This window comes from Alligator mississippiensis, chromosome 1 (assembly GCF_030867095.1).
Source record: "Alligator mississippiensis isolate rAllMis1 chromosome 1, rAllMis1, whole genome shotgun sequence".
Lineage (NCBI taxonomy): Eukaryota > Metazoa > Chordata > Crocodylia > Alligatoridae > Alligator > Alligator mississippiensis.
This window is the reverse complement of record NC_081824.1, coordinates 291355187-291381184: the sequence shown is the minus strand read 5'-3', so window position 1 is coordinate 291381184 and position 25998 is coordinate 291355187. Positions and strand designations below refer to the sequence as shown.

Here is a 25998-nt window from a genome sequence, read left to right as displayed (position 1 = left end):
AATTTGTCAGAAAGCAGAGATATGCTAGAAGGTAATTTCAAAGAACCGCTTACCAAAGAAAAACTTATTGGGTGCTCCCTAGCCGGTATACTCCCTAGCCGGTATACTCCCTAGAGTAGATACTTCGTGTCTTAGACGATACACCTTGCGCCTCCAAGCTGTAATTAAAATAATGGCCCACGAATACAGTGAAGGCCACAAAGAGCTTTCAAAAGCTGTTGCAGCTTTAGCTGACATTCAAGAAGAACTCCGACAAATGGTAATTCAGAATCGCTTAGCTCTTGATTTCCTCCTCGCTGCCCAGGGAGGTGCTTATGCAGTCATCGGACCAGAATGTTGTGTATGGGTTAACAGCTCTTTTATCATAGTTCAAAACCACCTCAATGATACAGCTGTACATATCCAAAACACCAAAGATATAGCTAAAATTCCCAAAGATACATCTCTTAACTGGCTTACTAGTTAGTTCCCTTCCCTTACGGGATGGCTTAAACCTTTTGTGCTAAGTATAATTAAAATAGCTATAACTATATAGTCTGCCTGTTATGCTGTTTTCAATGTTTATGTTCTTTAAGGCAACAGATTATGCAAAGGCAAGTAAAAATGTATGGTCAGTTCATACAAATATCCAACAACAATCGTCAAAGCCTAACTCCACTAGAGCTTAAATACCTAAAAGTGTATTCCAAAACTTCCTCTGAAAGTTTGGAACAAAGGGGAGATTGTGATGGGCAAGTTTGTTTTTACCCTGAAATAAAATAGTTTTCTGTAGCATACTGTTAGGTTAACAATAATTTAGATTATTAAAAAGTATTAGCCTTGTAGCTAAACACAAGGCATGACCTGTGGCCTAGCAATGCTGCTGACCACAAGGCAGAATGATAGCTAAGCCAGCCATTTTCTTATGCCAAGTGCCTTAACTATTTTGTTAAAAAAAGCAAAAATTAAGTCTGTGTACTGAGTACCAGTTGCAGCTAGAAGTGAGATAAGATAGGGGGGGGCCCAGAAGAAAAAAGATGGTACAGCGGAGTACAGGAAAACAGATTGGAATGTGTAAGATAACACTAACTTTTTTCTTTTTGGAAAAGTACTGATATTTGTAATGCACCATGTAAGGAGATGATTACTATAAATCTTGCATATTCAATAAGCTTGTAGTTTTCTTTGTTAGAAAAAGTATAAAAGACGGCCCCACCTTTCAGTGGGGGCCATTTTGCCTCTTTGCTAGTTTACGGTCATTTGCTCGAGCAAATAAACTGCAGTTAACCCTTTACCCGTGTTGTCTGGACTCTATGCGGCTAGACAACGGACTCTAGGGAGTTTTCTCCCACGACATAACATGTCCTTATTGTTTTATTTAATTTAAAAAAGCATACCTGCTGGGTCATATTTATTTTTTGTTCACAGAATGGTACTAAAGATTCTGTGATAAGAAGTGTTGTATAAATACAAAGTCCCTACATATATTTCTGAAGGTTTAAATAGTGTTATATTTAGTTTACTTTGTTAAAAAAAAGTAATTAGTTTTATATAATTTAGTTTTTCTGCACATAATTTTGAATTTTTATGCACATAATTCCCTGGGGTGTACCTTAACTTTGAGTGATCAAATTTCTCCACCATGAAAGCCTCCCTGAGGGAAAATGCTGACCCTTGCTTTGCCAAGCTGCTTTCTCTAGTCCTTTTAAAACATGGAGAACATGGTCACTTGCTTCTTGCTCTGACCCTCAGCCTCTACAGCAGCATTGCTCTTCATGGCTAGGGACAGACATTACACATAAACCAGTCTAAGCGACCAGAAACTGGCAAACGACCCTCTTTCCTTTTTCATGGTCTGGATGTTCTATTAACCAAGCTATCCTTTCTTCTGCAATTCTGCTCTCTGTTAGTTGCTTCTAGTAACATAGCCAATGGTGACACATCGGGGATGCATGGGCACCCTCGGAGACTGCTGGTGCACCCCCTGATAGGCTCAGCTATTATTTTAAATCCGTAGTAGCCTGTGCCCCTGCGGCTGGGAAATGGCAGCTCTTGCAGCCTCCCAGCCACCGAGGCGCGCAGTGCATCCTGCGCTGGGAGACTGCAGCTGCTGCAGCCTCCCAGCTCTGGGGCTTCCCCACAGCTGCCAGGGCTCAGTCCTGCAGCCAGTGAGACTCAGCCCTGGCAGTACATGGACGCTGGTGGGGACTGAAAGTCTCACCAGCCGCACCACTTGGAGCTGTGGGAGCTTGCTCTTTGATGGTACAGGGGGACCCCAAGATGGTAATCCCAGCAATAAGGTGTGATAGGATCTGATGCTGGATCCCACATGTAGCACGGGCGTGGCTGCACATGTGCAAGCAGGCCAGGCAGCTGCAACACGTGGGGCAGGAGGTGTCCTCGCCCCCCCCCCATGCTCGGAGCTGCCGCGTGGAGCTTTGAGGCGCCAGACCCCCTCATGCCGTGCCGCAGTAGGAGCGCTGCCCCTTTGAGTGTCTGCCCTCTGCGACAAGCGCATTCGGTTCCACCCCCCAGTCGCTCAGCTGAAGGGGGGGTGCAGCCGGAAGTGCTTCCGGGCTGGGGTCGCGCAGGCGCAGCGAGGAGGAACGTGGCCGCGTCGGGACGGTTCCATCCGCTCTCCGCGTGTTCTCCCCTCCGCCCCGCACTGTGGTACAGTCCAGTGAAGGCGGTGGCTGACCGTCCTGAGGGCGGGGCGCGTGCGCAGCTGTTGGTTTCCAAGGACGCGGGGTGGTTGCTAGGGGGGAGCGGCGCGCAAGGCCGGTAACTGCCGGCCCGGCCGCAGCAATGGTCCGGCTGCACGTGAAACGGGGCGACGAGAGCCAGTTCCTGCTGGACGCCGCGGCCGAGGCGCCGCTAGATGAGCTGACGCGCCTCGCAGCCGCCATCTACAATGGGAGGCTCAAGGTGCAGCGGCTTTGTGCAGGTACCGCCGCGCTCTGCCCGGCTCGGCCCGCCCCGTCGTCGGGGAGCACGAGGTTCCCTGGTGCACAGGCCAGATCTGTGTTCTCCGCTTGCGGGCCTCCCGGCAGGCCCAGACGTTTGGCAGCGGGGGAGCAGCGGCAGGCTCAATTGCTGTTCCCCTTTTGCCAACTTTCCAGGCTCAGGGGAGCCCTGTGAGCTGCGTGAGGTGGTCCTGGGCATTAGATCACACCTGCTGGCAGTGGCGGGGCTGGCATGTGGCATCGCTCAGCAGCTGGATTAGTGCGCAGGGCCGGACCCAGTAGGCCACATCACTTTTGCAGACCAACCCTGCACTGGGTCAGGCCTACCTTGCGTGTCAGGGTTCAGCCCACAGACCAGTCCCTGGCCACTCATCTGGCTCATGGGGCTGGGCTGGGAAGTGGAGTGGCACTGATCTAAAATTATTTCACGCTGGGGTATCATGGCATAATGGCTCTGTTCCAAAAAAGTGTCTTTTATCACGTTTTTCTGATTTTAAACTCTGACTTTTTTAAGAAATGGAATCCCTGGCAGAACATGGTATCTTCTTGCCTCTGAATATGCAAGGTCTGACTGATGAGCAGATTGAAGAATTGAAGCTAAAGGATGAGTGGGCAGAAAAATGCATCCCAAGTGGTGGAAGTGTCTTTAAAAGGGATGAAGTTGGAAGAAGAAATGGACATGGTAAATGCATCTTGATATACCTCTCTCTGTATATGAGCACAATTAAGGCAGGGTTTCATGAGCAGCGTAAAATTAATTGATATTTTAGCTAAATGCTCTTGAACATCGTACATGTGGACTTCTGATTTTGTCTCAGAGTTTTTAAACAAGAGAAAAGCAAATAAATATTAGTGTATGCTTTAACTTATACCAGTGAAGTATATTAACTGTTCCTGTTCCTGAACAATTATTTGTTAGCTAGTTGCATATAAGTCTATTTTATAAAAGATTTTATAAAAAGGCAGTTAGAGTGCCATTAGACAACAATTGGGGAGCAACAACCAAAACTACTTGTTTGGATGTACAGGTTTCCCTCGCTTTATGCTATACGTGTGTTCCTGCGAAACAGCCCATAACTTGAATTCGCATAAAGGGAACCCACTTTTATAATGTAACAAATAAGGATATGTTCCAAGACCTTGACTGTACTAACCCCCAGACCCATTTCTACTGGGGCTAAGGGGGCTCAGCCTCCCCAAACACGGGGCTGCAGGCTGCAGGAGGGGCAGAGAGAGGTGTGCACGCAGCTGGGATTGCAGCCCAGCAGAGGTGGCTGGCATTACACTTTGCCCCCAATTGCAGCTGCCCCAGGAGCGGCACTGCTGGGTTGCACCGCATCCCTGCCCACTGACTGGGATTCCACCACACCAATCGTGTAAGAGTGAATTTAACTTGTATAAAAAGGGTCATTGCATAAGAGCAAATTTGCACATACAGGACCTGCATAAAGCAGGGGAAACCTGTAGTCTCATGAGAAATTAAGCTACCATCTTGAACACTATCAGAGTGATGATGATCAAGTAATTATAATCTGAAATCTGTATTGCATCCAGACAAAGCCTTTGTTAAAGTTGTAAAGTTAAATTCTCAAAAAATTAAGAAATGTCAAGGCTAAAAAGCAATTACTGGGAAAGTCCCATTTAACCCTGTTAATCCTGGGCATCAAGGTGTTCCAGCCAGATGGAGTGTTTGGAAAACTCAGTAATAAAGTTGTAACAGAGCATATGCAAATTGTTCATTCAGAGGCTTGGGCAGAAATTCACAAAAATGGCAAAAATACATGTCTCTTGACTCATAGACCACTCCCTTTCAAATTGCAAGTTCCTGAACCAAAGTATAGGCTAGCACTAGAACTTCTCAGTGAACTGGTGTAAGGATTTTTTAATATTGAAAAGATAGCCTGTATATAGTCCGTTACCTTTATTCTCAGAAAAGGCTGGACCATTTTAACTTAGTTTTTGTAAAAACAAGAAAACCTTAGCGTGACATCTTCTCACAGCAGGAGGATTTCAGCCCACATGTTTAAAGTTCAGCAAAGTGGTAAGTAGTTCATTTCATTGGGTCTTAAAATGGAATAGGTAAGGCATCCTGAACTGGGAGTGCACTATCAGTGGATTGGCATTTGCTGCTAGGAGTAACCTTTTATTAGTACCTGAATTTGAAATCTATTAGAAATGTAGACTGTTACTCCAATAAATTACAAATACATTTTAGCTTTTACACTTTCATGTCTCTGAACTATGCACTCAGTTATTCTGCTTTGTACAAGTAAGAGTTAAATGAATTTTGGAAAGATTTTTTTAGGGGTGCACCAATAGATTTTTTGGGGGTCAATAATGATGGCTGATTTTTAAGGAGCCATATCAGCTGATACCAATCCAATTCCGATATGCAGCCAGGCAGCTTGGAGACCAGCGCTGGGCTGGTAAGTCTGGTGTGAAGGAAGGGGAGGGGGGGGGAGGGCAGATCAAAGTCTCAGTGGTGAGGGAGGGAGAGTGGGGCTGGGGCAGGTGCTGCACAGGTGGGGCACAGGATGGAGCTGTGAGCGGCTTGACTGGGTGGGGGGTGGCTCCTGCCGCAGCACACACCCCAGGAGGGCACGGGGGGGTATGTGCCCCTGGATCTGCATGCTGAGGTGGTGCTGGGCTCTTCCTGGCAGGGGGGGCTGGGCTTGGGCCAGGTGGCAGAGGTGCTTCTGTCCACCTCAAGCACAACCTGGCTCAACAGCCCCGCCGGGAAGAGCCTGGCGCCACCCAGCCCATAGTGACAGCACACCCTGCCCAGTGTGCAGATCTGGGGGCACGTTCCCTTCTGGGCTGCACGTAGCTGCAGGAGCTGCCGCGCCCCCCTCCCTCAGTGAGCTCTCTGCAGTGCCCTACACGGGCAGCGCCTGCCCCTGCCCCACTCCATTCCTCACCACGGGCCTCAATCTCTTCCTCTATAATCTTCAGATTATAATTACTTGATCATCATCACTCTGATAGTGTTCATTTATTGGCCACATCAGGCAAAAAAAGCTGATTTCTGATGCAGTCAGTTTTCCCTATATCAGTGTCAATCCGATATGGGACCAGTGTATCGTTGTACCTCTAGATTTTTTTTAACAGTCAAAATAGAGAATTATGTTTAAATATTCTATAGTTACTGGTTGATCAGGCATATTCACTTTATACCTTTATTAACTTTGCTTACATGTTTGTGTTTGGGGCCCCAAACATTTCATAATTGTGTATGCCATGTTGTTCAGATTATAAATTGACCACATATTTTTAGGTTCAATCTGAGGAAAAAACAGTGTTTCCCCCCTGAATATAAGTTGACTGCAGATAAAGTGTTTGAATTGCTGTTACTCTCACAAAATCCCAAAGGAAAGTTAAATAACCAATGAAAGGATGCAAAGGATTAAATGCACTGAATATATTAAAATAAAAACTGCACTGAAAAATAATTCTGATTTGGAATTTTTATAATGTGCCCAAAACCATGGCAGGTACAAAAGTCAAGACTGTTTGGGGCCTGGCTATACATCCACCCTGTGCATAAATCAATTGATTCTTCTGAAGAGGGAAAAAAAAGATTGATAAACAATAGATGCAGGCATGTGTTCTGTTTGATCTTAAAAGTCACTCCAAAACATCCAGTCATGAGGCAAAAACATTTTGTTTGTACACTAATCATTCATAGCTTTAAGAGAAAAATTCAACTGAATGTGTGTCCTACCCAAAGGACAGGTGCTATTACTTAGTTTGAAAAAGCCTCTAAGAAGAAATACGTTGGAAAACAATATGCTGTGTGTGCTATGTTATGTTTCTTTGACATCAAAAACAAGTTAGCCTTCCAAATATAATTACTGCCATTCCTGCATGGAACTACATATATTTATCTATTTTGAGAACTGATTTGTTGTGTGGGTGTATCCTTAACAATTTATTAACTGCTCTGTGGAGTTACCAAATTTACATGACAAGGTTCTTTTCCCCGTTTGACATGAAGGGGGACAAAAGCCCCGGTATCAGGTGGGGGTGGGGCAGGCAGGCACTTCTCTAGCTCCAGCTCTGGTCCCAGCTGCAGCTTCCACCTGTTAGCCTCACCCTCTCTTCCACAGTGCTGCTTCTTCTGCCCCACACCCCCTATCTGCCCTCTACTTCATCGTACCCCCACTGCTTACCCTTGTTCTGAATCTGGCCCTGCTCCAGCATGGAGTATGGAGTCTGTATTTGCTCTGGCCCCAACCTGGCTTAGTAGCAGAGGTGGCAGCAGCTCAGGCCCCAGAGCCAGAGCTAAAGCTGTCACGCTGCCACCACTGCTACAAGCTGCTGGGCTGGAGCAAATACATGCTCCATGCCCCAGCCTGGAGTGGGGCCAGAGCCTACCGAAGCGGAACAAAGGTAAGGAGGCGGGGAGTGGAGATGGCATGGGTGAAGGGGAACTAAAGTTCTTACATATAGAACCATAAAAAAAATGGGCTGGAAGGGACCTTTGGAAGTTATCTAGTCCACCAGGCTGCCTGAGGCAGAATCATCCCTATCCAAACCATCCCATACAAATCCTTGTTTAACCTATTACTAAAACCACACAGTCAACCCTGTCACACAGCTACAAGGCATAGCACCCTAACCTGCCATAGATAAAGCCAGGGTGACAGTGGTGGTCAGTGTCCTACTGCTGCAAGGGTTATTAAAATCTACTTGAGAGATCCAGGGAAGAGGGCCGTACCCTTTGCTACAGAGGAAAGCAAGAATCCCTACAGTTAGTATGGCCACAACTCCTGGATGACCAATTCAGGCTCAACATTGGGAAAAACTTCTTCACAGTCACGGTGTCCAGACTGGAATAAGCTCCCTCCAGAGGTGGTATAATCACCTACCCTGGAAATCATGAAGAGGAGACTGGACAGTCACCTTGCTGGGGTCACATGACCCCAGTTATCTTTCCTGCTTGGTGCAGGAGGCTGGACCCAATGATTTTCCAAGGTCCCATCCAGCCTTACAATCGATGAATATCAATCTCACCATGGGATAATATTCCTTCTCAATCCCAAATGTGGCAAGTGGTTTAATCCTGAGTGGAGGGGGTCTAGCCAGGAATCTGCAGGCCTAAATACCAGCAGATGCAAATCACACTCCAGTCACAATTCTCAGCCTTGGCTGCAGCCAACACCCAGTGCTCCTGAGGAAGGCAGAAAAGCCCACAAAAATAAAAACCTGACACTTTAGCAACAGGAAGGGGAAAAAATTCCTTTCTAGCCCTCTGTGGCAACCAGCAAAGTCCGGAAGCATGGGAAATACTTGTAGCATAGCAGCTACTCCTAGATTATCATTAGGCTGAAACGAATTTATTTACAGTAGGAATTTTTTTAGAATAACCTGTCTGATGCCTTACCGTGTTAAATATGCCTCTCTTATCTCTAAGCCCCAAATGAAAAAATGAAGGATGTTCTAAAAAAGACAATAGAAGAAGCTAAAGCATTAATCTCTAAGGTAAGATATTTTTAAATGACCCGTTTTTCAAAAATGTGATGAATGCTGCCTAGCTTTGCTATTAAAAAATGACTGACTTCTTCATTTTAGTGCAAAGGGCAGTAATTTTCAGTAGTAATGTATAATAAAAACTAGGAAAAGTACAATAACTGTGAAACTACTGTTAATCATTTTCTTAATGGCTTGTTGGCAAGCTGTTTCAGCAAGTGACAGAATGAGATATTAAACTCCAAGTGGATACTGGCAGCACATACTTCACACTAAATGATTAAACCCCATTTGCTTCCATCCACATATTCTTAATGTTTTTGTTGTTGATGCATTCTTTATGTGAATGCTTGTCAAGTTTTCAAGTGAAAAATTAACTGCGTTCCATGAGCTACTTAGATTAAAATGCCTTTTGCTCATTAATATAGGTCTATTGGAATTATATATATAATTATTGTTTCAAAATGTTATTTATGCTGATCTTTTCTTACCATGGGCCAGTCCATGTTAAGCTTTTGATTCTGCCAGAAATCTGTGTACGTGCTTAGCTGTAAAGCTATATGTATCGCACTGATTTCACGTGTGAAATTAAGTATGTTTTATGTTTTTTTGCAGAGCTGTAGCCTAACATACTTTGAATTCATTTTAAGAATATTTGTATATTAACACACAATTTGTTTTACATTGAGGTGTAAATTAAATAGCTTTTTATTCATTTACTCTTCCTTGTAAACCAGACATGCAAAAGTGTATATTTTCCTGTTTGTGGAATATTTCACATCTTTTGATATCAATGCTGTCTTATTTTTTCAGACTTTGGGATTGTTGAATCCCCCAAGTTTAACTCTTGTTATCTTTGCCATTAAGCTAGATCAGGTCTGGGTTAGTCTTCAAGTCTTCTGACTATGACAGAGCCACAGGTTCCTAACTCTCCCTAATCACATTAAATTTTGTTTTTTCTTTTGGGATTACCATCTGTGAGACTTGACCGCAGTCCATCTTGATTGTTTAAAGCAGGTGATGTGGCTGTGAATTAAGGAATTATGTGCTGGTTCCATAATGTCATATGGAGATTTTTAGGTTCCCACCTAGTAAAAGTTTTGAACATTTTCAAACATTTTTCCCTTCAAGAAATTGCAACTTAATAGACTTATTTTCAATTATTGCCCATTCATAAACCTTCTCAGTTTTAGCAATGTGATTTGGAAAGTAGTGACTATGCAATTCATGTTCTGCCTAGAGGCCATTGACGTCTTAGATGAGTTCCACTCTTGGTTATGGTCTTCCATTGGAGTTGTACCCGTGCTTACAGAGGCTGTAGTTTTAGATTGTTGTCATTCAGCCATTCTGACCATGCTGGAAATCTCAGCAGCTTTTAGTTCAATTTATTGCAAGTTGCTTCTGCAGCAAGGGGCCTCTCTGACTGCCCTCAGTAACTTGAGACATTTATGAGCAAGTTTGATCATTGTTCTGTGCATATATACAATGTTTTAGCAATATCATTTTAAATAGAACCAGTTGAAAGCAGGAGTTTGTAAGATGTTTGTTTGTTTTTGTTTTGGATCACTTCAGACCAAAGCAGTTTTTTCCCCCCTGGAATTTCTCACAAACCAGGGCCCCAGTTCTTGCAGCTGCTCAGTGGAATTGACAAATAATGGCTGTAAAATTAACATTCTTTTCAGTTTCATTATGCAGCTCCATGGGGCTTCCAGAGTTTCTGGCTCTGGGGCTGTAACCCACCTTGGATTCAGAAATGTGTCATACCTGAGGTGTTTCAAATGAAACATTTTGGGCTTGGTGAACTTGCGTTTTCTCTTGAACCATTGTGTCCTCAGATCTTTTGTGATTGGCTCTATTTCTAAATATAGGGAAAAATATTTTTATACTACTGATACAGGTTTCTGTATCTCTTGCTGAATTAAATACTGCACTTTTGGTCTCTGTTCTTCAGGAATGTATAAAAGAAATTTCTTCTTTGATACTGGATTGTCACTTCCAGTCCAAATTGTTACATTGTATTGCTGTGTTGTACCCAGAAGTTGCTAGACTTTAATAGTGGATGAAATTGTTTGGAAGACACAGCTTATTAAGTGCTCTGTTTTCCTTTCAGATTGAATTGAAAAATTGTTTTATTATTTTATTATATATTGTGTGGGCAAAATACCCAAAATATGGTCTGCTTAATATAAAAAAAGCTAAGACATCAAATCAAAGAATTGGTCCAGACTGATAAAAATAGAGAGGTGTATTCCAGATGACATTTGATCTTTGAGATTAAGGAATGGTGTACTGCATAAGCCTGTGATTGCAGAGCCAGTGGCCAGTTATGTTTAAAAACTCGTGGTGAGCAGAAGTCCCAGACCATTGGAAAAGGGCAAATATAGTGCCCATCTTTAAGAAAGGAAAGAAGGAGGATCCAGGCAGGGGCAACGCATAGGGGGTGCAAGCGGATGCACATGCACCCCCTGAGCATGGCAATGCACCCCCACTGCTGGTGGCATCTGCAGGCAGTCTGCAATCCCCACTTGCTGCTGCTGCCCCTTGGTCGGTGCTTGCCACTCCGCCGCCGCCATCAGTGGCGTCTGTGGGAGCTCCCCTGTTTTACGACCACCGCGCTCCTGCCATTGCCACAGCGCTCCCACCGTGTCCCCCAGATGCTGGGGGTCATGAGTCATTCATGGATCCAGGGAACTACAGATCAGTCAATCTCACCTCAGTCCCTAGAAAAATCATGAAGCAGGTCCTCAAGGAATCCATTTCTGTGCACTTGGAGGAGAAGTAGGTGATTAGGAACAGTTTACATGGATTCACCAAGGGCAAGTCATGCCTGACCGACCTGATTGCCTTCTATGATGAGATGACTGGCTGTGTAGATGTGAGAAGAGCAGTGGACATGATATACCTTGACTTTAGCAAGGTTTTGATATGGTCTCCCACATACCTGCAAGCAAGCTAAGGAAGTACGGGTTGGGTGAATGGATTATAAGGTGGATAAAAAACTTCCTGGATCATTGGGCTCAGAGGGTAGTAGTCAATGGCTTGATATCTAGTTGGTAGCTGGTATCAAGTGTAGTGAGGGGTTGGTCCTGAGTCTGGTTTAGTTCAATATAGTCATCCATGACCTAGAAGATGAGAGAGAGTGCACGCACAGTAAGTTTGCATATGACACCAAGCTAGGGAGAGTAATAGATAAGGTGGAAGGCAGGGATAGAATCCAGAGATACCTTGACAAATTGGCGGATTGGACTAGAAGAAATCTCATGAGGTTCAATAAGAAGTGCAAAGTCCTGCACTTAGGACAGAGCAATCCCATGCACTGCTACAGGCTGGGGACCAACTGGCTAAGCAACAGCTCTGCAGAAAAGAACCTGGGGGTTACAGTGCACAGTAAGCTGAATATGAGCCACCAGTATGCCCTTGTTGCCAAGAAGGCTAATGGCATAGTGGACTGCATTAGTAAGAGCCTTACTAGCAGATCAAAGGAAGTGATTGTGCCCCTCTATTCAGTACTGGTGAGGCCATATCTGGAGTACTGTGTCCAGTTTTGGGCCCCCCACTAGGCTTATTTAGTCTGGAGAAGAGAAGACTGAGAGGGGATTTAATAGCAGCTTTCAACTACCTGAAGGGTGGTTCCAGAGAGGATGGAGCTAAACTGTTCTCAGTGGTAGCAGATGACAGAACAGGGACAATGATCTCAAGCTGCAGCAAGAAAACTTTAGGTTAGACATTAGGAAGAACTGGAACTGGTTACCCAGAAAGAGGCTGTGAAATCTCCAACCTTGGAGGTTTTTATGACCCAGCTAGACAGTGTTGGGTGGTATGATCTAATTGGGGACAGTCTTGATTTGAGCAGGAGGTTGGACTCGCTAGATGACCTCCTGAGGTCCCTTCCAACTCTAATTTTCTATAATTCTGTCAACTAGTAATGTCCACAAGGAGGCATTATTCTCTTAGTCTCTTTTTTTAACCCACCAGTACTGAACACTGGAGATGCAATATTTATAAATAAAATATTTCTATTTCAGCTTCATTTTATTTCTTTTTATTTGTTTAAATAATTCTAGTTTTGCCAAGCATTGCATTAAGAGTATATCTTGTATGTATTTTGCTGCTACTTGTGTTTCATTTGTATATGAAAACTTATGTCCCTTGTCTAACCTTTATTTGACATTTACTGTTTTTTTTATAAGTTTCATCACAAAAGTTCAAAATAACAATTTTTCCACCCATTTTCTACTGGCATCTGTATACTTTCTTGATCTCTGCATTCCTTGGGTGCTCAGCACATCTAGCAGGCTGGATCCAGCCACAGACCTTCCCTGGATGCTGGCCCAACCTAGTGCACAGGGTGGCCTACAGAAATTCACACAAGTCTGGAAATTTGGTGGAGGAATGCTCCTCCACCCCCAAATTTAAAGACCTTTGGGGAGCCTCAGGGGCTGGCAGGCCAGTTTCAGCCCACAGATTATAAATTGGGCACAATTGCCCTAGATACTATAATTTTTGTTTTAAAATTGTATAGCAGGCATTTCATGGATACTTGAAATGGCCCACCTTTGCTAACCAAATAGAATCAAAAAACAAAAGTTTGTTGAAATATGCAGCTGTTTCAGGAATTAGTGTTTAAAAAAAAAGAATCAAAGGAGACATGCTTTTACTTAAGCTTCTGTTCAACCAGTTGGCTTTACTCAACTCAAATTTCATGAACGGAATGCAAACAGACTCTTTCCTCTTAATTTGTTATTTAAATGTAACAGTGGTTCTTTCCTGTATTTCAGAAACAAGTTCAAGCTAATTTGTGCGTTGGTATGGAAATGGTGAAAGATGCAGTGGACCAGCTCCGAGGAGCAGTGATGATTGTTTATCCAATGGGATTGCCTCCATATGATCCAGTTAGAATGGAGTTTGAAGATAAAGAAGATTTATCTGGAACTCATGTATGCAGCAACATATTTTAACTACTTTATGAGTATCTGGCTTAAGTTTATATTTTCCTAGGCAAGGAAGAAGAAATTCTTCATTTTTACTTAAACTTATTTGAAGTCTGGCCTGTTTACTGATAGTATTTTGTTGGTTTTTAAATATTTTGATTGTACAATATTTTTTTAATGTACAGGCAACTCGGTTAACTAAAAATTAGATGGGTGATCCTGTAATCAGTTAAATTGCCTAACTTAAATTTTTAAGTTCATACTGTTTTATTTGTTTGCCCATCTTTAATAGTTTCTGTCTTTTGTGAGGGAAAAGGAGCAGGGCACAAATCAGTCTGGATAGGCCCTGTATAAATTCTCTTCTCTTTAACATCTATTCTGTGAGGGTGAAATACAAGACACTGGGCTGGATGGACCTATGGTCTGATCCAGTATGGCGTTTCTTATGTTCTTTAGATCATCTGTGTGATGATAAAGTATTTTGAGTTCGCAAGCTGAACTGAGAATTGAGCATAGTGCTATTTGAAGGAAACAAGACACTACATGATTATCAGTGAGGGAGAGTTATGGTTTTAACACTGTTAATAAGTGTAAAATCAAGGGAATTACTTTAACTGGCCTTTTTTGTTTTCTGTCTCAGAAGGATGTTCCAATCGGATTATTATGGAGTACTAATACACAATTCTCTGTATACACAACAATTAAAAGTTTAATTTTTTTTCCTTGCATATTAAAATTATCACAGGCTGGACTTGAAGTTATTGCAGAAACAGAAGCACAATTGTGGTGGGCAGCAAAAGAATTAAAAAGAACAAACAAACTGTCAGATTATGTAGGAAAAAATGAGAAAACCAAAATCATTGTCAAGATACAGAAAGTAAGTACCATTAAAGTGCTTAAAGAATACTGTAAGGCACTACATATGATTCAGCATCAGTTGTCAACTTTTTTAATGATGAGAAGTTGCAGTAATTTGGAATGTGTATCAGGTTAATTTTTAACTGAGGTCTGTGAATAATATGAACCAACACTGATTTAAAAGTTCCAACCAGTACAAGTATTCCGCTTTGTGAATTCCTTTATTCCTCAGTGAATTATTTCCCTTATTTACTCCAGAATGTATTTTTGCTAAGTACAACAAAAATGGTAAGCACCAAAGCCTTAGCTAGCTGGAAAATTCAGTATAGCTTTCTAATTTTAAGGAAATTGCTCTGAAGTTTTCTTCACTGAGTAATCATTATTCAGCTCTGACTTCCAGTGCATTGCATCCTATATGCATGAAATTAATTTCTTTTGGACACCACTGTCCACTAACCATGCCTGCATCCTGCATGCTCTAATGCTACTGCCCCAGGGCATAAAGGATGGAGCAGACAGACTTAACTAGCCTTCAGTTCTTTTGTACTACCTGTAATGGCAAGGCCAGATCACTATATTGTTCAGCTCTCTCTATGCTGTATGACTTTCCTGTTTATGTAAGTAAGTACATGGATTTAGTGTTATACTTGTTCTTCTCAAAATAGTGGTAGGGTCTTCCCTGGTGGTGTGATTATGTAGACACTACGGATAAAACAGTTTCCAGTCCTCAAAATGCCAACACACACATGGTCTTGCAACGTCTTCTATTCAGTGATCTGTCCTCGTGGTTCCTTTTTTCTTTTGCCTTGGAGTTGGGCACATCCCTGATAGACAGTTAATTTGTTCCTCCTTCAAGACGACATAGAAGGTTAAAGAGGCTTAGCTTTAAATTCTCCCAGATCATTTAATAAATGCTTTCTCCAAGGAATAAAAAAGACTACTAGGCCTGAACAAACTTCTTCAGCTACTGCTTCCGTGAGTTGCATTTCAACCCTGAGCTCCCTAGTTAACTATTCAAAGAAATCAATTTTTTTCAGTTACTAAGACTGACAGAGTAGCTAAGTCTTCCTGTGCTTAGTCATATGAAAGAGGTAGGAGGGAACATTTTTTCCCACAGTGTACACAGATCTTTGTCTCCAGGGACTAATAAAATGAATAAAGGTTTTCCTTGGAGCACTCAGACAAAAGATTGCCTGTGGCCTTCTGACACCTTGGCAAAATCCAGTGGTTTTCTGAGCACAGTGCTGTCTGAGCCTTACTCAAGAAGTGCTAAAACCGGTGTACATGTTCCTGTTTCACTGTCCATATCTTGAACACTAACCCCTACTGAGTTCTAAGCACCAATTTTCTTGGCTCTATTCTGTACCAAATTATCTTGCAATCACTGTACAACCTTGCTCACCATTGCTTTCTCTAGCTCTTTTGGAGAAGGAGAACAAAATTGCCAAAGGAATCCAGATAAGGTGGTCTGATCATATGAAGAGTATTCATTTTCCTAAAAATAAGACCTATCAAAGTTAAGCTTCTTTGTCAAAAAGATTATTCAGTATCACATTTTCAAGTTCATGTCTCAGTGAAGGATTTTCAAAACTAAGTGCGTAAACTGAAGCACAAAAATCCAGACTTAAGTATGAGAAGGCTGACTCCCTGAGAAAATGTTGCTGCTGTCTTTGTTTAGCAGCTTCTTATGTAACTTGTTTAATAGGAAAATAGCATTTATAAATAACATTTACCACCTACTTTCAGAAAGGACAAGGAGCCCCAGCTCGTGAGCCACTGATTAGTAATGAAGAGCAAAAACAGATGATGCTGTATTATTATAAAAAGCAGGAGGAACTCAAGGTAAAATAAAATCACGTTATGTTAAGTGATATGCAAATACAAATAAATAGAAGTGGTGATTTTTTGCAGTATTTTCTTTAAAGCTTTCTTTTGTTACTTTTTTTGCAACAATTTTATTTGCAGAAATTAGAGGAAGATGACGACGACTCATTTTTAAATGCTGAATGGGCAGACAGTCATGCTTTGAAAAGACATTTTCATGGAGTTAAAGACATTAAGTGGGGACCGAGATGAAACTCTCCAAACATCCTTTGATTCTTTAAAAATAAAAATTGCCTTACATTAATAACCCTCTGTGTATTAGAATTTCTCCAACAAGCTGAGGTTTCCAGTCTTGTTTTTGGGTATCGTATATCTATTCAAAACTGTAGCAGCTATGGGGTAGCTGAATACAACCTATTGTGCTAATGTTCATAATTCTGCTTTAAAAGAAGTATGTAGTTAATTATTTAAATGCTGTAGTTTTAAAATATTTGAACTGTTTCATAGTAACATTCATATCTAATAAATATGAATTAGATGCCTGTGCTGGTAGTCTTCATATTTTCTTCTTTTTGTATTTGTTTCAAACAGTACAGTTTATCAAAGTTAGTGTGGCTGTAGAAAATCAGTGTTCATAGGCTGCATCTTAAATCTAATACAAAATCAGTGGGTTTGATTGCTGCTTTGCATATTAACAAGGTTAATATTAAGCCAGCAATTTTAGATTAATTGGTTTTTAGGCAATATTTTTATGTTTCACTTTTACTCTACATGCCTGTTTTTAATTTGGAATTACAAGCCAAGATACTAAGTCCGGCTAATTTTATCATTTGTTAGAATTATGAGATTTTTATGTATAGGCTGACAGAAATCCAAATTAAAAGGTAAACATTACTACTAAGTGAGAATGAGATAATGAAAATAACTCTGTGGAGGTGGGGGTTTTGAAATATAATGTACATGTAAGACTGGAAGCCAGATAACAATTCCTTGTTCAAAATTTTATAACAATTATATCTTTTTTTTTCTTTCAACGTTATTATGTTAAAACTAGCCAATTGCCCATCAAGAATGACTGGGATGGAGTCCTGGGCCCCACCCCATCTGGGCCCACTCCCCCCTTCCCTCCTGCTGCTTGGGGTCTGGGCCTGTTTCCCTGCTCCCTGCCGCAGCAGCTGGGGGGAGGGGAGGAGCAGGCCCGGGCCCAGGCCCAATGTGGAGGAGGACTGGGCCCAAGGATGGAGAAAAGCTGGGCCACTGTGGGGAGGGTGGGGAGCAGTGTGCCTGGGCTGAAACTGGTGGCGGCAGGAAGATGGGAGAAGCGGGGGAGTTGCCAACATGGGGGAGATGGGGAAGGAGTGGAACCAGGCCCGACGTGGGGCAGGAGGCCCACTCCTCCTCACCCCCCCCATGGTGGTGGTGGGGGAAGGGGAGGAGTGGGCCCAGGCCTGATACAGGGAAGGATCGAGGCTAGGGAGAAGCTGGGCCACCATGGCGGGGGGAGCAGCGGTCCTGGACTGACCTAGCGTTGGGGAGGACAGGAGGAGTGGGCTTGGGGCCAACATGGCGGCGGGGGGAGGATTGGGACTGGGCCCAAGGGAGGGAGGAGGCCCGCTCCTCTCCTGTCCTCCCTCAGCCACTGCCACGTTGGGCTGGGCCTGCTGCCCTTCTCCCCCGCTGTGGCGGGCCAGCTTGTCCTCAGGCTCAGTCCTCCTCCCCCCCAGGGCCCAGTTACACTCCTCTCTTCCCCCCCCCCCCCAATGTTAGCTCAGAGCCTGCTCCTCCTGCCCCCCCGGCCCCCACCGGGAGAGGGGGACCCCAGCAAGGTGACCGTCCAGTTTTCTCTCGAAGATTTCCAGGGAAGGTGATTGCACAACTGGAGGAAGCTTATTCCACAGTCTGGACAGCCTGTGACAAAGTTTTTCCTAGTGTTAAGCCTGAAACGGTCTTTCAGGAGTTTGTAGCTGTTACTCCTGGTTTTTCCCAAGGGTGCCCTGGTGAACAGTTGTTCGCTGAACCCTTGATGGTATTCCCCTGATTTATAGTGGTAAGCTGCTATCAAGTCCCCTCTCCACCTTCTTTTTTTTAGACTGAAGAGACCCAAGTCCCTCGGCCTTTTCTCATATGACTTGCCGTACAAGTCCCTGATCATACAGGTGGCTCTTCTCTGGACTCTCAAGCTTTTCCATGTCCTTGTTGAAGTGTGGTGCCCAGAACTGGACACAGTACTCCAGCTGTGGTCTCACCAATGCTGAGTAAAGCTGAAGAATCACTTGCTTGGTTTTGCTTGAGATGCATTGGTTGATGCATGCCAGGGTATTGTTTGACCTGCTGGCTGTAGCATTGCACTGACAGCTCAAGTTCATACTATGGTCTATTATTACCCCTAGGTCCCTTTCAGTCATGGTGCTAGTCAGTTTGGCACCACTGGCATATTAGGGATTGTTCGTCCCCAGATGGAGCACTTTACATTTCTCAGTGTTGAACTTCACCTGGTTCTAATCCGTGCAACTTGCCAGCCTGTCTAGGTCTGCCTGTATCTGCAGCTTATTTTCAAGTGTGACCACACTCCCCCATAACTTGGTGTCGTCTGCGAACTTGGCTAGTGAGCTCTTCACCCCCACACCCAAATCATTGATAAAGAAGTTAAAAAGCACTAGACCAAGCATGGACCACTGAGGGACACCACTGGCCACTTCTCACCAGGGCAACACAGATCCGTTCATCAGAACTCTGTGGGTCCTACTCCTCAGCCAGCTTCCTACCCACCTAACTGTCAAGCAGGTAAGCCTGCAATCGTCCAATTTTCCAGTGAGAACATTGTGGGATACCAGATCAAAGGCCTTTTGGAAGTCTAGGTATACAGTGTCGAACTCCTTTCTCTTATCCAGGTGGCGAGTTACTTGGTCATAGAAGGAGTTAAGATTGATAAGACAAGACCTGCCCGCAATGAAGCCATGCTAGCAGTCATTCAGAATCCTATCTTCTGCAAGCATATTGCACGTAGACTCCTTGATGATTTTTTTCCAGGATTTTCCTTGGGATAGAAGTTAGGCGAATTGGCCTATAGTTGCCCAGGTCCTGCAATGACTTCAGCCAGCTCCTTCAGCACTCTCAGATGAAGTTCATCCAGGTCTGCTGCCCGATAAACATCTAACTTTTCTAACTGATCATACACCAATTCCATGTCAACAGTACAAAGGCAGTCATTCCCAACATGCCCATTCTGAACCTTATCTAGTATGACTTTCCCCTTGGTCTGGTGAAATACCAAAGCAAAGTAGTCATTCAGGAGTTCAGGTTTCTCCTGAGTGTTGGTAACCAGCTGTCCTGAGCTGTTAAGCAATGGCCCAATGCTTCCATTTGTTTTCCTCCTGTTCTCTACATACCTAAAGAAGGACTTCTTATTGTCCTTGATTTCTGTTGCTAGTTTAAATTCAGTCACCGCCTTAGCCTTTCTAATCTTCTCCCTGCAAGTGTGGGCTGTTGTTGTATAGTCCTCCTTGAGGACTGTCCCAGGCTTCCATTGTTTGTATGCCTCTTTCTGCTTTGTCAAGAGGACCACAATATCCCTGGTAAGCCAAGAAGGCTTACCAGCCCTTCTGCTACTTTTCCTCCACATGGGAATTGACTTCTTCTGGGCTTCGAGGATCGTATCCTTGGGGAACGACTGCTCTTCATGCACTCCTTTCACCTTCGGTCCCTGGTCCCTCAGTGCTTCCCCTACTATTGCCCTGAGCCTGTTGAAATTCGCTTTTTTGAAGTCCAAAACTTCAACCCTGCTAGCTGATTTGCCTGCCTTGTAAGGGACAGTGAATGTGATGGTTTCATGGTTGCCATCGCCCAGGCTCTATATTCAAATTGCTCACCAAATTGTCTCCTGCACTTCCTGAGTCAGGTAGAGCTCTTCAATACAGGTCAGGAAGCAACGCAAGCAATCTGACTTAGCTGAGTGTTCCTCCCAAGAGATGTCTGGGTAATTGAAGTTTCCCATGATGACCATGTCCCATGTGCTTGTGGCCTCTACCAGTTCTCTAGAGAACTCCAGATTGAGCCCCCCCCCCCCGGTTTGGTTGTCTGTAGTATACATCTACAGTTAGGTCTCTCACTGCAGTCCTCCCATAGTTTGACCCAGAGGGTTTTGAGCCATTCTGCTTTGGAGTCAATGTTGGCTTCCAGCAAGGTGTACTGCTCTCTCACATAGAGACCTACACCTCCACCTTTCTTCCCCACTCAGTCCCTTCTGTCCAGGGTGGCTATGTTCCCATCAAGTAAGGAGACCCACCAGGTCTCCGTAATCACTACTAGATCGTAATGCCCAGGCGAGTAGGAGGGCTAGTTCTTCCTGCTTGTTCCCCATGCTCCTGGCATTAGTGTACAGGCACCTAAGTCCTCCAATTGAGACCCTCAATTTCCTGTCACAGTAAGGGAGAACCATTCCCTTAGCTCTTGCAAGAGTGGCTCTCCTAGTGGCCCCAGCTTCGCAGCTTTCTTGTGCGCCGGTCCCTGGGCATGCTCTAGTCAGCGTTTCCCCCGTCCCCCAGTGATCTTAGTTTAAAGCCCTATCTAAAAGTTCGGCCATCCTGGCCAAGAAAAGGGACTTACCTCTCCGCACGAGGGGAATGCTGTCCCTTCCCAGGAGTCCTTTCTCCCAAAAGTGTGTGCTGTGGTTGAAGAAACTGAAGCCCTCTTGGTAGCACCACCACCAGAGTCGTTGGTTCACTTCTTTGACACATCCTTCTCTCCTAGGTCTATGGCCTGCAACTAGGAGCACAGAGTGAAAGACTACTCTGACCCCTTGAGCCCAGCCCCCAGAGCCCTGTTGAAACTCATGGCCCAGTCCAGATTTCTCCTGGCTGTCATTCGTGCCCATGTGGATGAGGAGCATGGGGTAGTGGTCAGAGGGCCGGATGAGCTTAGGGATCCTCTCTGCAACATCCTGGATGCGGGCCCCAGGGATGTAGCAGACCTCACAGGCTAGGGGGTCCAGATGGCAGATGGGTCCCTCGGTACCCCACCAAGGGGTCTCCTACCACCACCCTGTGTCTCCTCTTGGGGGTGGCAGTTTACTGACTACCCACCTTCTCCGACGTCTCCATCAGAGCCTCCTCATACATGATGAGGTGAGCGTACCTATTGTGCAATGTCAGGGGAGGGGTAGCCTTAGCCCTGCATGTCCTGAAACCTGAGACAGCTTCTACCAGGTAGCTCCAGGTGGGTCTTTTTGGCCAGCCTTGTTGGCCACTTTCTCCTCTTCTCTTCTTCATTCTTCAGGAGACGAGCATGGCTGTAGTCATCAGTCTTCTGCTCATGGGCCCTGATGGCACAAAGTCTGCCTACATCGGCCTGAAGCTCAGCCACCTGGGACTCCAGGGACCTCACTAAGGAGCATACACCACAGGTGGGGGTGACTTTGCTCCCATTCCCAGTTGCTGGCAGTCATTCCAGGCAACCCCCACATCCTGGTGCCAGGGGCTCTGTCTGGGTGGAGGCTGGAACCGTGGGTTTCCTCTGGGTTCAGGCCTCAGTGGTGCAAGGGAAGGGACCACCAGCTGGGGCCGAGGTGGGAAGCTGCGGGGTACGACTTGTCCCCACCCTTGTATGGTAATAGGTTATGCTACTACCCACAAACTGTAAAAAGTCCACATGTAAGTCCAGCAGCGAGCGATGGTGCACCCCATGACTGGCAGCGCTCCCCGCTTAGGCAATGGGCAAGGGGGGCAGGTGGGAGCGCCAGTGCCCCCCCTGTGAGCGCTGACTGGCGTATGGGGACACCAGATGAAGCGCTGCTGACACTTCCAGGAGTGCTGCTGGATCCCCCGCTTAGCGAGATCAGCTGCTGGAGATCTTCCCCCCACCCCCCGGGTCAGTGAGATCGTCCGCAGGGGGGACCTTCCCCTCCCCCCCCAGGTTGGCGAGATTGGCCGCGGCAGGGACCTTCCCTGTCCCTGACTGGCCGCTGGGCAGGGGCATGTGCATGTGCCTCCTCTGACTCAGGTGGCACCAGTCGCCCACATGTAAGTCCTTATCATAATTCTCAAAGTTAATAGCATTCAGGCAGTGTTCAAGAGATTTTTTTTTCTAGTTTATTTGAAATGAACTGGACAGGCGAATCTGAATTATCACACCCTATGAATAGAGGTATTCATCAGAACCTAAGATGTTGTCACAAGCTAAAAAAGAAAAGGAGAAATAAAACCTATTTTGGATTCCCTTTACTAAGATCCAGTGCCTAGAACCAGAGCTTATTTGATTGGAATCACATTTAAAAGGTTAGTAGGAACATGAGGTAGATCATTTGGTTCTGACACATTTAGTTGTCAGGTGACTACTTGAGAGCTATGCTTTTCTCTGTTTTAACTAAAAATAAAAAGTAAATCTCTTGCCCTTTTTCTTGACTTAGAATGCATTTTAAAACAAATAGTAATCTCCATGATATAATTTCTTTATTGAGGAATCTAAAAGTGCATTCCTATCTATATTTACAAAAAATAATTGATTACTTTTACTATAGCAACATATTTAGTAATAAAAATCACACATACTTGATTTCTTGATCCATTTTTTGTTTGATATAAAAAAAAATAGTATGGTGCTAAGACCAGAACATTTAATTATTGAAAATTACCCTATCAATGGCTTTCTGTGTCAAAATAAATTTGTCGGATTTTCTAAATATAGGAGAGGGTGAGAGAGAATTTAAGTTAATTGGATTAATTTTTTCAGTGGTTGCGCCTATGAGGTACAACTCCCTCCTGTGTTGCCCCCCACTTCTGTTCCTTGCTAGCCTTAATACACTTCTGCAGGCATCCTTAAAATGCTCTTTTCCTGTAGATCTTTAGTAGATTCTGCAGGAAATGTATTAGAGCAGCAGTTCCCAAACTGACAGATTGTGTACAACCAATTTACAATCATACAGCCTTAAGTACCACCTGCAAATTTTTCATACACGTAGGTAACAGACTATGTATTTAAAAAACATCAGATTCTTTAGTAATCATAAAGCATTGTTTTATCCGTTACAATAGCCATATAAAACAGCTAAAATTTAAAAATTTGGCCAACGGCAGTCACTTGGCGCAGCCCAGGCCAAGCACCAGGAAGACTGTGGTGCCGCCGCTGGCCCCAGCTGGCAGCAGCAGCCTGCTGAAACCCAGTGCGCAGATCCATGGCTGCCACATGAGAGCTGGGCCGGGGGGGGGTGTGATTCTCGCTGTCCCGCGCTGCGTGGGAGGGCTCTGCCATGAGCCCTCAGAGGCTCCGATCACTGCTGCTGTAGCTGGTGAGTGCGGGGCTTTTTTTCTTTCTATTCAAGTGCCAGGAGGCTGGGCCGGGTGGGGGATGGGACCAGGCAGGGCAGCCATGGGGGCATCTCCTGCAGCTCCCCCCACTGAGGCAGAGGCCCAGGCCACCTTTGTGCCAGCCCTGCCATGGGGTCGGGGAAAACCGGCCCAAGGGGAGAGAGCCCCTGGGGAGCAGTGAGCTGCCACTGCACTCTGCACCATACTACAGCTGCCTCCAGAGCTGCATGGGACACCATGTGCCTGCTGCCACTGGGCGGACAAAGGACGCAGTGTAGCCAGCATGTGGCAGATACATGGCATTGTGCAAGTCTTCTGGGCCAGCAGCAGTGTGGTGCAGAGCCCAGCATGCAGCGGCAGCCTGCCTCTACCCCCCACACAGATCTGGGGGGCATGTGCCCTAGGGCTGTGCAAAATGGCTATTTCATTTTGTTTTTGGATTCGGCATTTTGGAGGGACAGTGATTCATTTTGGTGTTTCAGATCATTGTCCCGTTTTGATTCGGCTGAATCTGTTTTGGAGTTTTGATGCTGGCTGCACAGCGTCCTCTGGCTGCCTTGCCTGGCCCCATCCCCCACCTGGCCCAGCCTCCTGACACTTTAATAAAAAGAAAAAAAGAAAAGCTCTGCACTCACCGGCTACAGCAGCGGTGATTGGGGCCTCTGAGGGCTCGTGGCAGAGCCCCCTCATGCAGCGGGAGGCAGCGGGGATCATCCCACCTTAGCTCCTGTGTGGCAGCCATGGACCTGCGCACTGAGTTTCAGCAGGCTGCTGCTGCCAGCTGGGGCCAGCAGCAGCACCAACTGCAGTCTTCCTGGCACTCAGCACAGGCTGCGCCAAGTGACTGTGGCAGCCAGCTGTAACCCCATGCACAGATCCTGGGGCTCGCGCCCCCCTGGGAAGAGCTGGGGAAATGATCAGAGAGTGGGGAGAAGCAATCAGAGAGCTGAGGAATCGAACTGGGAGCTACACATCAATATCAGAGCAATTCTTCCTGCCCTCTTCCTCCTCCCTCTTCTTAGTTTTTGTTTCCCTGTAAATCCGGCTCCAAAACTCATAAATTCTCCAAAACATTTTGGCGCATTCCGATTCATTTCAGAGCTATTTTGGAGCCTTCCATTTCTATTCGGATTCGGTGTTTTGGGCGCCAAAATGGCCTGAAACACCTCCAAAAAGAAAAGACTGCCAAAATTTTGCACAGCCGTAGCCCACACGCCTCCCCCTGGGTGTGCCCCCAGCCCCTGGATAAGACTCCCAGGCTCTGACCATCCCACCACCCACCCCAGGGCTGCTTTCATGCCAGGCCCTGCCTCTGCCCCCCTACCTCCCTCATCATGGGGGCTTTGATCTTCCCTTGCCTTTTCCCCCACCACACTTACCTACTAGGTGCTGCTACACATGCAGTGCTTTGTTCCTGGCTTTGTGCAGCAGGCTGCTGCTGGGCTCTGGGTGTGTGCACCCCTCCCCTGCCCCCGGCTTTCCACACATCACTTCCAGGTCATCTGCATACCACTGGTGGTACATGTGCCACAGTTTGGGAGCTGCTGTATTGGAGGAAGAAGGGGTCAGGGGAGAAATAAGAGATTGTTTTGAGGGGCTCTTAGGGTGCTATTTGAGGGCTATTTGAGGACTATCAGACATACAGCCTGAGAGTCAGATCCACTCACCAGAGGTGGGTCATCTTGCCATCTGGGCTTTTTGCCATAGCTGCCAGCAGCCAATGAGTTAACACCACTGTAGCTTAACCCCATAACCGTGGCTGCCAGAGCTGCAGTGTCAGTGTAGCAAGCACTCAGGCCAACATCACTGCTCAGTTTAATGTTTTCAGTTGCTTCTAGCAGCTAAAATCAGCTAAATTCACACTCTGGCACTGTCCGTGCTGACAGGTAGCTCGACCTGCAGCTCTGGGGGTTGAGGAGAGGCAGAATGAACACGTTGGCTACTGGTGCCCACACAGAAGGGCCTGTGCCAAAAGCCCTGCAGTCCAGATTTAGCCCACAGGGCCTTAGGAATTTGACACCCCTAATTTAAACCATACAACTTTGTAAACCGGGCTTAAGTCCATTGCATTAAATTTAATGGGAGCTAAGACTGATCCGTGCCTCTGAAACTGAGGCCAGGGTCTAAATATATACATACCCATGTTTGATATTTGGGCCACAGTAAATACTAAATGTCAGGTTTTTTTCCAAATCCTACCTACATGGATACTAATCTATAATGGGAACAGTTGACACAATAACAACTATAAATGTCGTGACCTGCAATAACCTACCCACTTAACCAGCTCCTTGGCATTGCAACATATTCTGAAGGTAAACAAATTTGAGATCTATTGGAACAAGAAGGAAATGAATTCCAGGCTCAGTGGCCCCCGCTTAAAAATTTGGCTGCCGCTGTCCAGACATGCAAATCTGGGAACTGTCAGCGCAAGTCTCTTAGTTCTCTGAATAATTGCAGGGTGCATGTGAGAGAGAAGGTGTTTTCCATATATTTTTACATTGTCATGGAGATTTTAAGTGTTTCGATTGTATAATTGTAAGTGGAAAACTTTGATCAAGCTACACTTAAATGCTCATTGAGCTCACATAGTTGGAATGTGATGTTACTTTGGGATGCTTCATGCATTGTTAATTGCTTGACTATGTTGATCATCATAGTATTAATTAAAAA

At 45.1% G+C, this 25998-nt stretch overlaps 1 protein-coding gene across 1 annotated transcript; it reads left to right on the top strand.

Moving 5' to 3' along the window:
* The first annotated feature begins 2663 nt into the window (after positions 1 to 2663).
* CFAP298 (cilia and flagella associated protein 298) lies at positions 2664 to 16566 on the top strand. Its single transcript, XM_006268252.4, has 7 exons — positions 2664 to 2923; positions 3457 to 3624; positions 8356 to 8423; positions 13190 to 13348; positions 14088 to 14219; positions 15947 to 16042; positions 16166 to 16566. Exons 1-7 carry the CDS (start codon positions 2785 to 2787, stop codon positions 16274 to 16276), a joined length of 873 nt encoding a protein of 290 aa, XP_006268314.1. The 5' UTR covers positions 2664 to 2784; the 3' UTR covers positions 16277 to 16566.
* Positions 16567 to 25998: the final 9432 nt, after the last annotated feature.

Bases quoted from the DNA above. Each gene is read 5' to 3' on its own strand.
- CFAP298 (XM_006268252.4), top strand. From the start codon at position 2,785: ATGGTCCGGCTGCACGTGAAACGGGGCGACGAGAGCCAGTTCCTGCTG. The intron at 3,625-8,355 runs GTAAATGCATCT...CTTATCTCTAAG, and splicing joins TGGAAGAAGAAATGGACATG to CCCCAAATGAAAAAATGAAG. The intron at 16,043-16,165 runs GTAAAATAAAAT...TTTTATTTGCAG, and splicing joins AAAAGCAGGAGGAACTCAAG to AAATTAGAGGAAGATGACGA.